This window comes from Galeopterus variegatus, unplaced genomic scaffold (assembly GCF_000696425.1).
Source record: "Galeopterus variegatus unplaced genomic scaffold, G_variegatus-3.0.2 Scaffold1830, whole genome shotgun sequence".
Classification (NCBI taxonomy): domain Eukaryota; kingdom Metazoa; phylum Chordata; class Mammalia; order Dermoptera; family Cynocephalidae; genus Galeopterus; species Galeopterus variegatus.
This window is the reverse complement of record NW_007727941.1, coordinates 100,645-114,560: the sequence shown is the minus strand read 5'-3', so window position 1 is coordinate 114,560 and position 13,916 is coordinate 100,645. Positions and strand designations below refer to the sequence as shown.

Sequence of the window (13,916 nt, the reverse complement as noted above, 5' to 3'; positions counted from 1 at the left end):
CCCCCCTTTCCTTTTTCAGCTTCGCGCCCCCCACCACCATTTTCTCTGCCTCTCCACACCTTTTTCGCCTCCAGCCCCACCCCCTTTTCTCTCCGCGCCCCCACCCCCCTTTCTCTGCCTACCAAGCTTGGGACCCGGGCCGAGGATGGGAAGGGAGTGGGTACGGTATCTCGGATTGGGCTGGGGGCTGGCGGCGGGGAAGACACCATTGCGATCCTTTGCTCTGAGGTGTCAGTTTGTTTAAGGTTCATTGAAGCTCTGGTAGTATCTCTACTGCCCAGAATCTGGCGTTCTTTGGGAGCCAGAGTCGACCTTTACTAATTATCCAGCTCTTGCTACGCCCTGTCCTTTCCTTTCGTGGTTGAAAATGAAAATCTTACTCTTGTGCAGCCCAAGTAAAAACCTGAACGTGAAATAGGCTACAGAAGACTTAGGATATTTTTAATGATCTGATTTATTGTACTATGCCTGTAATATCTGATGCGGATACGTATGGTTGACCCTTCCAATTCAGGCGTACAGAAGTGAGGATGAGGAAGAGTTAAGGTTCTTCCAGCAGTGTGGTGTATTATACGATGATCAGGACAGTTCGGCCAAGCAGTAATTACAAACACCACGCATATACAATATCGATCGTTGAGTAAATGGCTTCGGTTCTTGTGTGCCAGTGTGCTTTTTTTTTTTTTTTTAGGTTATTTATTTATTTATTTTTTGGTGACGAACCTAGAAGGGTAAATCAAACCACGGGTTCAGAGACATTCTGAGCGGTGCTGGGGCCTCATGAGGGGAAAAGAAGATACAAATTGCTGACTGCCTTAATCTGACTGTGTGGCTGAAGCGATGAGGGCAGACGAACAATCCTTTCTGTGCAGTACATGTTCGAAGATTATCTTCATTTGGAACAGTCTTAAACTGATGAGCTTGTTGAGGTTTGTCTCTCAGACTTGCAAATAGACAGAGGAAGCTTTGGCACAGAAAGACATATCTCCATGCAACCCGCTCCCTCACCCCTTTCGGTAAATTCAGACTTCTGGAATATACATTTAAAGGTAGCAAGGAAAGGTGGTTGTGTGCCTCAAGAAAATGCATGAACTTGGGCTTATTTTTCATTCGTAAGGTAAGAAAATGATAAGCCTGTGTGTGAATATCTCTGTTCACTAGAATTTATAGTTTTTAGATACATTAGGTGATTTTTTATAGTTTATAATTTTTGCATTTCATTTGCAGTGCCCCTTAAGCTAAATTGGCCAGATATGCTATACATTTCTACATAATTTCTCTGTATAAGTGTTTGATTTATTTACTATCCTCAACATACATTTACTGATCAGCCTACTATGTATTATGCACAGAAAATAAAAAGACGTAAAAGACCCTTAACTTCAAGGAGCTTATAGACAGGTTCATATAAAGAAAATACTGGCATCTTAAATTTGGTTAAATGCCGATAAATGCCAAATGAGTATTATAGTGTTATAAGGAACTGATTACAGATACCTCTTACCTATAGAGAGAGATAGTATGATGTGGTAATGGTACAAGGCTTTAGACCAGAAGTCAGCAATTTTTTTTTCTCTAAAGGGCTATAAATAATAAAGATTGTCAACTTCGTGGGTCACATAGGTCTCTGTGTTTCTGTTGCATTTTCTTCTTCATTTTTTTTTAAACCTTTAGAAATGTAAAAACCATTCTTAGTTCTTGGACTATACAGAAACAGATCACGGGCTGTAGTTTGTGAATCTGCTTTAGAGTCAAATCTGGATTCCTAGCCCATTGTGCCAATAGCTATGAGTGATCTTAGGCAAGTCCCTTACCCTCTTTACTCTCATCTTTATATTAAGGGTAATGATAGTAGGATTACTGTGAAGAAGAAATGTTTTTAGCCTAGTATCTGACCACCAAGTAAATGCTGTATAAATGACAGCTGTGCTATTATTATTCTTGCTGTTACAACTGCATTTTCTCAGGTTAGCATCAGAACAGTTCTTTAAATGGCTCTATCTTGTAAGTTGAGGCAAACATAGTATTTTTTAAAAAATCAAATAGGGACTTTGAATTGCCCTGAAAATATTTGCTCTTTGGTAGTTGATATCATTAACCTCATCTAATTCTTGGGCAGAAGTAGAAGAGTAGGATTACTGATTGCATTTCCTAAACTTTCCAAGTTAGTAAAAAAGTGATAGAGTACCTTAGTGTTCGTATTTTGTGAAGGAAAAATAAGGGTGTCTTTTGTGGAATATAAAGTGCAAGAGTGTTAATCTGAGAGTCAAATCTGTCTGGGGTTGACTTGGCATTCTATAGCCTGCCCATTTTCTCAGTCTGGGCAATAGGGGCTGTGGATTAAACAGCCTCCTAACTAAACCCCAGGTGCAGTTTGAGAATAGATGGCATTGGGTCACCATATTTTCCAATGCCATGGAAATTGAAGTCTTCTAATCTTAATTACCGTCTGTCATTTACCTTTTCTTACAAATCTTAGCATCATCATAGCTATTGAATTACTATATTAAGACCTTTATTTTTCAGCTTGACTTTCAAGTGAAAAGGAAATGCTTAGCCCTCCAAGACACAGCCCACTGGTAACCTTATTCCTGTGATGTCGGCTTAGCTACTTAAATCTTAGAAAAATGCTATTTTAAAATAAGTCTTTCCTTTACCTTTTTGAGAAGAAAGGGTAAAAGAAAGTTGAAATTGCCAATGTGGTCAGTTTCTAGATTGTAATATAAACTAATTGCTCCAGTTACAAATACACAATCTCATAGCACCCACGTATTTTGTTCACTGGGCTTTCTTAAGAAGCTTAAAAGTGAGTCACTGTTAACATAAAAATTGTCAAGGTAGTTAATTAAGTCTGAAAAGTGATCACTCACTGCATTGTGCTTTCAGATGGTACAAAAAGCAAAAGATGGAAGAAATATTGGTTTTGCCTTAAACTGAAGGCATCCGGAGTCCTAGGCTTAACTAATATGATTCATCGGTAAACAATTATTAAATGTCTGATGTATGGGATATGATGGGAAATACAGGTGTGAGCCATAGTAGCTGCCCACAAAACACTTAAAATCTCATGACTTAATAGATAATGTTTCTTGAGCATTAAAATGTGTTAGGCACTGTGCTAGGTGCTTTACAAGTATTGTCATTTAAACCTCATAATAACCTTGTGAGATGGGTACTATTATCTTTCCCGTTTCTCAGTTGAGAAAATTGGGGCTCAGAGAGGTTAAATGACCTGCTTGAAGTCACATAACTTATAAGTATTGAGTCAGGATTCAAACCCAGTCAGTCTGGCTCAAAAGCCCCATTCTCTTAGCCTTTAAACTATATTGCCTCATGTTGAAGAGATAAAACAACTATAAAGACAAAGCAGGTTAGTATTATCATCACTGCAGATGAGGAAACTGAGGTTCACTGAGAAGTTATCTATTCTAAGGTCACAAACTAGAACTTGATGGAGCTGTCTGACTTTCAAACTTGTGCTTTTTCTCCTACACTGTACTGTAATCAATTTCATAGTATCAAATATATAAAGAGATGATACTTAAAGTTGTAGGGGTTTTGAACGTTATGAGGGAAGGCTATGAGAAAATGGTGACCTAAACCATCTGTTTCACCAGAGGACCACTGGAGAAGAAGCTAGTGGTGATGTGAGAGTGAGGAGATTATTAGAAAATTATAGAGGCTTTGGAATTAGAAAATCTAGATTTCTATTCTGGCTTTGTCACTTGATGACAAATAATATTGGGTAAGTCATTTATCCCCATTTTATAGATGAGGAAACAATGAGATATGTAGTAGTATCTATGTCATGAGGTTATAAGAATAGAATAATATATGCAGAAATAGTTAAGATGGGGATTGGTTCAAGGTCCTAGGTAAAAGGGTTCCCTTGGAAAAGAGGCTTCTCTTTCCTGAGAGGGGAGCTGAAGAGATGGAGAGGCTTGGAACCAAGGCAGCCCACATCAAATGGTCCCCAGCTTCTCTGAAAAGTAGGCAGTGGGGTTGAGAGCTTCAGAAGGAGGTTAAAGGTCAGAAGAGCCACTGTCAAGAATGTGTTAGTTGACGAAGATGAATAAATGCATGTAAAACTAAGCAGAGGTCAGCAAAAGCTTTGACTTTCTTGGCTATCTTGAAGTTGAATTAAAGAATAATTATAATTTGTAATGATGAACATGCTAATAGTATTGATTTGATTATCACATACTATACACAAATACTGATAGCCAACTCTGTACTCCATAAATATGTATAATTAAGGGCTGGCCCGTGGCTCACTTGGGAGAGTGTGGTGTTGTTGATAACACCAAGGCCACAGGTTTGGATCCCTATATAGGCATGGCCGGTTGGCTCACTTGGGAGAGCGTGGTGCTGACAACTCCAAGTCAAGGGTTAAGATCCCCTTACAGATCATCTTTTTTTTTTAGGATCTGAACCCGGGGCCTTGGTGTTATCAGCACCGCACTCTCCCGAGTGAGCCACGGGCTGGCCCCAGATCATCTTTTAAAAAATAAAAAAAAGAAAAAGAAAATGAAAAAAAAATGTATAATTAATTGCGTTTCAATTCAAAAAATAAATTTAAAGTAAAAAAATAGTTTTTTTTTTTTGGCAGCTGGCCAGAAAAGGAATAGAACCCTGGATCTTGGTGTTATCAGTACCACGCTCTAAGGAACTGGGCTGACCAGCTAGCCCTTGAATTACCCTTTAACGTAGATAACAGCATTCTTCAAGCAAGTAATAAATGTTTGTATATACACACACACACACACTCTTTTTCAATCTGTAGAAATTTTACCAGTTTTGGCCACGCTTAATGCCTCGGTGATGTTCCTTCCATATTTTTGACTTATCAGAGGCTTTAGGTGTGATAGGGTGGAAGAATGGGCTGAAATCCATGGAAAACCAGTTTCCGCTAACTGGGAAAATCATACAATGGCGGGACCTTGGGTGATGCGGAGTTCCTTATCACTGGGATGTTTTCCAGCACAAGTGGGTCAGGAATGTGTAGTAGGGGTAGGATTTCTCTATGTTGTGAAAGATATCTCTTTGTGGTTATTTTATTTGTTGCCTGTTAGTGGTAATTTAAAATTTCATAATATCAATATTTTCTGTGCCTTTGTCTATGTAGGAGGCTAGAAGTTTCTGCTTTATCCTTTTAACAAAGCACTCTTTTTAAGTCCTTTCTCTTTACTGAGAATTGCTTTAACTCCATGATTAGGATTTGACCTTTTACAGAACCCATATTGACTCTATCTGTCAACTCTTTTCAAAGAAATTCCAATTTTTCAAATGCCTGATGATGTAATAAAAGGATCTTGATTTTTTTTTTAACCTAGGTCATTATTCTCCATGCTGTTTTGTCTAACAAAGTGTGTGTTTCAAATTTGTCCAAGTGCTGAGCCCTGCTCAGAGCACCCAGTGGTGTTTCAGCATAGGGTCAGGCATGCAGTCGAACCAGTGGATAATACTGCCCTTTGCATAGTTGGGTTTGGGGACATGGAAAAAATTTATGTGGCTGTTATTAGTATTGGTAGTAGCTTATCTATGGTTTTGCATGTAAGCGTAAGGGATCAACTTATACTGAGCCTCTTAATTAGGAGGTCTTATGGGGTAGTAGAGAAAAGAGCTGTTTTTGTATTATGTCGGCAGAGTGACTGTGGATCTATAGCCTTTTCTCTTTAGGTTATGTCTACCAGGCACAGTTGATACTCAGCAGTAACATTTTTATTTTGTTTTTTGGAGGTGAGATGTTTTTAGTGTATTTTTCATTTACTTTAAATCTAAACCTTGGTTAATTTTTTTTTTAAAGTTGAAGTCATTGTGCTATCACCAATCAGTCATTGCTGCTCACTTAAAAAAAACATGTGATTGTAAATTGGCTAGAAAGATCCCTCAGCCCCTCCCCTTCGCCCCTTCCTGGCCAACTACTGCTTGTACACCCCCTGTTTCTGCTTCATCACTTCCCATTCTGCTCCTGCTTCTCCCCTCACTACTCCACTGAAACTGCTCTTATGAAAGATATCCATGACCTCCTAGTTGCCAAACCCAATGGATACTTTTAATGCCTGCCTTATTTGACTTGGCTGCACCATTTGATACTTTTCATCACTTCTTCTTCCTTGAAAATGAAAATTTCTCTTTCTGAATTCTTTGCCACCACTGGTTCCTCTTTTCTTCCTATTCCTGTGACTTTTTCTTCTTAGACTCCTTCATCAGTTTCTCATCCTCTACCAGCCTCTTAATGTTCATTGTTAATGGAGAAACCCCAGACTTGTATCCAAAATCCTCTTCTCATTTTATTTGCTCCCCAGGTGATCTCATCTGCACCTGACTTCAACCATCTTAAGATTAAGAAGTGTATATCTCCAGTTGAGACCCTCCCCCACCCCGAGCTCCAGATCCCACATACTCAACTGTGCATGTGACATGGGTATATCAACTCAACATGTCCAAAACTGAACTTGGCCTTTGCCACTGTACATCCGTTCTTCTGCCTGTGCTCCCTACCTCATTGAACGGCCTGTTATCCACTTACATGCTCAGGCCAACTTATCCACCTGGTTACCAAGTCAATTAAACGTCTTCTTAGTCTTTTGTCTCCCTTCCCCCCAGCCTATTCCAGTTAGTCACCAAATCTTTCTAAAATGTAATACCTGCTAAAATCCTTCTCTCTTCCTATCACTGCTCTCTTAGATGAGTCCTAAGATCTTATTGCCTGAATGACTGCAGTGGCCATCTATCTAACTTTTTAGACACTCTCCAGTCTAGACTGGTCTAAAATAGAAATCTTATGTCAAGCCCGTGCTTAGATCCCTTCTATGACTTCCTTTTGCTCTTGGGATAAAGTCCAAACTCCCTTCCCCAACATACAAGGTCTTTTATGATTCAGCTCTTACTAGTCGTTCAAACCTCAACTTTTGTCACTTAATAAGCCAGCCATACTGAGCTAAGTGTAATTTTCTGAATGGGCTATATTCTCTCCTTCTTCCTTGACTGAGCATGTACTACTATTCCACCTGGAATATACCCTTTCTTATATTTTCTTACCTGATCAGATGACACCTCTGGAAAGCCTTCCCTAATGCTGCACTCCTTAAGCCTTGTTTAGGTATCACTTTTCTGTCTTCATAATACCTTGTATGTATATGTATTGTATTATGATTGTTTATTTGGTCTGTTTTCACTACCTGGACTGAGAGCTCCTTGAAGGAGAGACCTTGTTTTTCTCTCTGAACCCTGGGGGCCTACCTAGCATAGTACTCTGTTCAAATATTAAAAGAATGGCTGAATAGTCAGAATGAAAGGCAACAGAAAGGTAAAATGTAGCTAGCGGTATACTATGCATCTTGGACTTAAGGAAAATTCCGGAAGTTTGGTTCAATTTGCAGTTGAGGTGTATCCATATAACGGAATATTATTTGGCTATAAAAAGGAATGAAGTTCTGATATATGCTACAACATGGATAAACCTTGAAAAAATTATGCTAAGTGAAAGAAGCCAGACACAAAAGGCCAATTGTGTAGGATTTCACTTATATGAAATATCCAGAATAGGCAAATTCATAGAGGAAGACAGTAGATTAGTGGTTGCCAGCAGTTGAGGGTTGGGGGTTGGTGAGGGAATGTAAAGTGACTGATAATAGGTATAGGGTTTCTTTTTAGAGTGATAGTGGTGATTGATATACAACTTTGTGAATACACTAAAGACTGCTGAATTATACAGTTTAAAAGAATAAACTTTATGGTTTGTGTGGTTTGTGAATTAGTTCTCAGTAAAGCCATTATTAAACAGTTGCAGTTGATCAACATAGTTTTATAGTACCTAGAACACTGTGCATATTTGAATATCAATGGGAAGATCCAGGTAAAATCCTAGCAGTATGTTTGATCTCATAGTGCCAGATGCAGGACTTCTATTCCATGTTTTGATTTTGAAGCAGATATTTTAAAGTTGAAACCAGACCTTTTACTAGTAGAAGAACTCAGTCAACATACATTATTGACTTTTCAATTTGTTAAATGTGTATTATTTGGTCAGTCATGTGCTTTGGAAGTAAACTTGGAAAGTGTATGTGTTTAAGTCTTGTGAATTGATGGATGGAAATGGAAAACATATTTCTAACATGACTGCACTGTCAGGTTGGGACACCTTGGAGCATATTCTGTGTACAGATGGATTGAAGGTATTTTCTCATTTTGTTACCTTATTCATCACTTATTTATGTATTGATCTAGAAATGCAGTGATCTGTGGTTAATCTAGGGAATGTTTTTCTCTTCTGTTCTACTGGATTACATCAAGATTGGGCTCTTGGATGTGTGAGTTTAGTAATACTTTAACATGTAACTGCATTCAGCCCAAAACTGGTTCTGAACCACAGGGGACTATCGTAAGATATTTTCTGTTATTATTCCAGAAGTATGTGTGGGGTGCAAAAGAAGTGATCTCTGTCTGCAAGAAGAGCTTACATTGTTCTTTTATTTCCAGGTCTTCTGGTGGGCCTTGTGCTTCGGTACGGCATTCATGTTCCAAGTGATGTAAATAATGTGACCCTGAGCTGTGAAGTGCAGTCAAGTCCAACTACGTTACTGGTAAATGTTAGTGGAAAATTTTATGAGTATACACTGAAAGGAGAGATCAGCTCACATGAACTCAATAACGTTCAAGACAATGAAATGCTTAGAAAGGTAAGTTCTTAGAGGGAATCTTTGCATTTTTTAAAGAGGATATAACTAGCAGCAAAGAGATTTAGAAGAAAAATAAGTAATGAATTTTTAAGATATTTAAAATAATCAGTCTTTTAAAAAATGGAGTAAAACCTCAATTAACAAATGTAATAATATAAGGAAATCGATATGTCTGTACAGCTCATTTTCTGATTGAGGCTAAGTAACATAACCCTTTTTATTTCACTCTGTGTTGTTTACAATTATTGTAATAAATGGTGACTAGGATTGATTTAAGCAGAATTTATAAGCACTTCAATTTACAGATGGTCCTTATGGTTTTATAGTATTTCAGCACATTGGGTTTATTCGATAATACCTAAAATATTTTATTGATATTTCTTGGAATTCTTTCTTGCTTTGGTTGTGTTCTATACTGAGCACAATTCAAACTCTGATTCATAACCTGGTTCAACTTCAGGGGCCTTAGTATGAGTCTCAGTTATTGTACCATGCTGTGCATAAAGCTCTATGTAGGAGGTTGGGTTGGAATCATACAGGCTCCTATACATTACTAGAGCTGCTTCCTCTTTTCCCCCTCCTAATTTCTATCCTGAAGCTTCTCAGTGCCACCTTGCTCATGTCTCTTTGTTTTCATCCACTCTTGGCCATTTGCCTTCGTTTCTTCTGTCTTTCACATTGGCAGGACTTGACTTTAACAGCTACTTGATTGTGTTCTTGACCATTTTTAATCTTTCAAAATTTCATATGAACTTAAAGTTTACTCTGCAGCAGGAGTTCTTTCCACCTGTGGGAAATTCCAATTCCTTAAAAGTTCTAGGTAAACTAAGACAAACGAATAATTTTTATTCATGTCACATTGTACTGCAGTCTTAAAATAAGTGGGCTATCAGGACTTGAAATCTGAGTTGTACATAAACTTTTTATCACAATATTATGTTATATACCTTTAGAGATGTTACCTATGTAAGAAGTCTGTTTTCTCTTCCTAACAGTAATGCTGTACCCTAAATTTTATGTTACCAGTTTTGAGTCTCTTGTATTTATTTATTTATTTATCTTGACAGTTTTTAAATTGAAAGATGATTATACATATTTGTGGAGTACAGAATCAAATATTGATACATGTGTACAGTATGTGGTGATCAAATCAGGGTAATTAGTATACTCATGTTTACAAAATGTAATCAATCTTTGTGACCCTTAACTAGTTTTTGGCCAATCTCCCTCCCCCACTTCCCACCTCTAATAACCACAGTTCTGTTCTTTTTTTTTTTTCTTCTTTGAAATTTTAATGTTGCATTAGTCCATTGTGTGGTGCTATAACAGAATACCCGAAACTGGGTAATTTATAAAGAAAATGAAATGTATTGCTTACAGTTTCTGAGGCTAGGAAGTCCAAAGTCCATTTGGTGGTGGTGACAGTGACTCAGGGTTCTCACACTGCAAGATGGTGGAAGGAGAGACAGAGAGAGAGAGAGAGAGAGAGAGTCTCTCCTCTTCTTTTAAAGCCCTCAGACTCAGAACCACGCCCCTGACCACCAATCACCTCTTCAGGGCTCCACCTTTCAATTACCATAGTAGGATTACCCACCTTTTAACAGTCACAATGGGGGCTAAGTTTCTTTTTTTTTTTGTCTTCTTTTTCGTGACCGGTAAGGGGATCGCAACCCTCGGTGTGGTGTCGCCCACACCGCGCTCAGCCAGTGAGCGCCCCAGCCAGTCCTATATAGGATCCGAACCCGTGGCGGGAACGTCGCTGCGCTCCCAGCGCCGCACTCTCCCGAGTGCGCCATGGGGCCGGCCCTAAGTTTCTAACACAAAAAACTTGGGAGGCAATTCAAGCCTCAGTGAGTTTTGGGGGGACATAGTTCAATCCACTACAAATGTATTATTGTGATTGTTTCTTTCTTTCTTTCTTTTCTTTCTTTATTTTAGCTCCCACTTAAGACTGAGCACATGGGGTATTTCTCTTTCTGTGCCTGGCTTATTTCACTTAATGTAATTTTCTTTAAGTTCATCCCTGTTGCTGCGAATGGCAGAATTTCATTCTTTTTAATGACAGAGTAGTATCCCATTGAGTATATATACCACATTTTATTTAAAGAAAAGATATGTTCATGCTTTCTCCTATTTTTAAGTTTTTTAATAGCATAGTATTTTATACACTTTCCACGGATAATGGCTTAATTATTGTTCCAACACTATCTCCTTGTTGAGAAGTAGTTGCAACAGCTATCCTGTGAAGTATTTTTAAGTTGCCATAGTACTGTTCTTGCCTTTGACCAATCAATCTTTTTCCTTTTTGACAATTTGATAATGTAATATGAAGTCTTCTGAGAAAGTCATCTAAAAGAACTCTTTATTTTAACAGGTTACTTTTGATCCAGAAGTATTTTTCAACATATTACTTCCTCCTATCATATTTTATGCAGGTTATAGTCTAAAAAGGGTAAGTGCTTTTGTATTTCATATACTTTGAACAACTTTAAACTCCATGGGCTTTATAGTATCTGACACTTCAGAAATAGGCAGTTCTTTCCAGATTCCCCGTCTCTCTCCTCTCCTTATCCTTTTTAGATGCTGAAATTTATCCTTGTACAAAATGCTTTCTCTTATTTCTTCTAGTGAATAATGCATTTAATATTAGTATAGTACACTACAATAGAAAACCTTTTCTTTTTCAAATAATTGATAAGTATACTAACACAGTGCAATTGTTTTGTTTTTGTCAGAGACACTTCTTTCGAAACCTCGGGTCTATCCTAGCATATGCTTTTCTTGGAACAGCAATTTCTTGTTTTGTTATTGGGTAAGTATTTGAAGCTTAAAATACTTTTTAGCCTTTGAATTATAACTTTAAAATAATACATTTTTGATTTATGCAGTATTGTATTACCAAATGTGTCTAAGGACTTTTGCAATGAAATGTATTCACATAGGTGGTAAGTTTTTTGAATTTTCCTTAAGACCATGATATTATTGTATTTAAATGACATGAATTAAATTTGGGATTAGTCACAAGGTACTTCAGTAGAACCATCTTCTTATTCTTACTTTATTCTGACTTCTTTAATGATTTTTTTTTCTAAAGTTGGGATATGTTTATTGAACAGGTCAATAATGTACGGCTGTGTAACACTGATGAAAGTAACTGGACAGCTTGCGGGAGATTTTTACTTTACAGATTGCCTGCTGTTTGGTGCCATTGTATCGGCAACTGATCCAGGTATGATGAGTGGGGCTTAAGTACTTCAGGTACAGTGTTTTCTAGTCAAAGCACATGTACTTTCCAATTGTGGAGGAAAAAAAAAAATTCATGATTCCTTTTGGCTTAAGCACACATTTATTTTCTTCTCTTTTATTTCTTTTTTATACTTGCCTACTACTGTTCAATGAATTGATGCTATTTAGACAAGGGGTGGTTAAGTCAGTTTTGTATTGCTATAACAGAAATACCTGACACTGAGTAATTTATAAGGAAAAGAGGTTTATTTGGCTTACGATTCTGGGACAGCTGCATCTGGCATGGGCCTCAGGCTGCTTCTACTCATGGCGGAAAGTGGCAGGCAGCCGGAGGGGACAAGCAGATCACATGGCGACAGGAAGCAAGAGAGAGAGAAGGTGCCAGGGTCTTTTTAAGCAACAAGCTCTTGCGAGAACTAATAGAGTGAGAACTCACTCTTTAATCTCCTCTCCCCCAGGGAGAGCATTAATCCATTCATAAGGGATCCGCCCCCATGACTCAATCAGTTTCTAACACTGCCACGTTGGAGATCAAATTTCCACATGAGTTTTGGAGGGGACAACACATCCAAACTCCATCATTCCGACCCTGGCCCCCCCCCAAAACTCATGTCACTCTCAAATACAAAACACAATCATTCTATCCCAACAGTCCCAAAAGTCTTAGCTTGCTCCAGCATCAACTTAAAGTCCAAAGTCCAAAGTCTCATCTGAGATCAAAAGCAAAAGTCCTTCCAGCTGTGTACCTGAAAAGCAAAACCAAATTTATCTACTACCAAGATACAATGGTGGAACAGACATTGGGTACACATTCCTATTCCAAAAGGGAGGAATAGGCCAAAAGAAAGGAAAAACAGGCCCCAAACAAGTCCGAAACCCAGCAGGGCAGACATTATGTCTTAAAGCTCCAAAATAATGTTCTTTGACTCCAAGTCCTGCATCCTGGGCACAATTGGGCATCTGGGCCCCCAAAGCTTCAGGCAGCCTCACTCCCACAGCTCTACCAGGTGCAGCCCAGTGGGCTGCCCTGGTGCCTGCAACTTTTCCAGGCCGGTGTTCCACTTTGGTAGCTCCATAAGTCTGGGGTCTCCATGGTGGTCCTGCTGCCTTGGCTCTACTAGACATTTCCCTGGTGGTGGCTCCCTGTGGGAGCTCCAACCCCACTTTCCTGCGTGGCATTGCTCTAGTAGATTGCCTCTGCAGTGGCTCCACTCCTGCGCCAGGTCTCTGCCTGGGCTTCCAGGCTTCTCCATATATCCACTGGAATCTGGGTGGAGGCTGCTATGACTCCACTGCTCTCACATCCTGCTGGCCTGCAGACTTAACATAACTTGGATGCCACCAAGGTTTCGGGCCTCTACTCTCCAGGACTGTTGCATGAACCACACTTGGGGCCCCTCCAGCCAGAGCAGCTGGGATACAGGAAGCAGGATCCTGAGGGCAGCTGCGCCCCAGGTCTGTCTTCAGGATAACTCAGTCCTTCTAGGCCTCAGGGTCTGTGATGGGTGGGGCACCCTTCCAGACTTCTCAAATGCCTGCAGGGCTTTCCTCTCATTTTTTCCACTATTAACATCTGGCTGCCTCACCACCAAGATAATGTCTTTAGCAACCAGTTTATCTGCTTCACACTTGCACTGTTCGCCTTCTCTCTGCTTCTTTACCACATGGCCAGGCTGCAAATTTTCCAAACCTTTACTCTCTGCTTCCCTTTTAAATTCTGGCTTTACATCATGATTTTGCCGCCATAACTCAAGGTAGGCTCTTAAAAGCAACCATGCAGCTTCCTTACTGCTTTGCTGCTTAGAAATTTCTTTGGCCAAATGCTCTGGTTCACAACTCTTAAGTTCCAACTTTCACAAAGTACAAGGGCATGGACACAATGCAGCCAGGTTCCTTGCTATGGTGCAGCAAGGGTTATCTTTTGTCAAATTCCCAATAAGTTCCTCATTTCTATCTGAGACCTCATCATCTGCATGGCCTTCACTG

The 13,916-nt window shown here is 39.1% G+C and overlaps 1 protein-coding gene across 2 annotated transcripts in view; it reads left to right on the top strand.

The window, feature by feature from the left end:
- Positions 1–8,489: 8,489 nt before the first annotated feature.
- SLC9A6 (solute carrier family 9, subfamily A (NHE6, cation proton antiporter 6), member 6) overlaps positions 8,490–13,916 on the top strand; it is a 54,395-nt gene continuing 48,968 nt past the window's right edge. The window contains exons 1-4 of one of the 2 annotated variants that reach the window (XM_008579199.1): positions 8,490–8,684; positions 11,059–11,136; positions 11,420–11,496; positions 11,801–11,913. In XM_008579199.1, coding sequence (XP_008577421.1) covers positions 8,673–8,684; positions 11,059–11,136; positions 11,420–11,496; positions 11,801–11,913 — 280 coding nt within the window. In that variant the 5' untranslated portion in view covers positions 8,490–8,672. The remainder of the gene's footprint in view (positions 8,685–11,058; positions 11,137–11,419; positions 11,497–11,800; positions 11,914–13,916) is intronic. The other variant, XM_008579198.1, reaches the window with a different exon arrangement.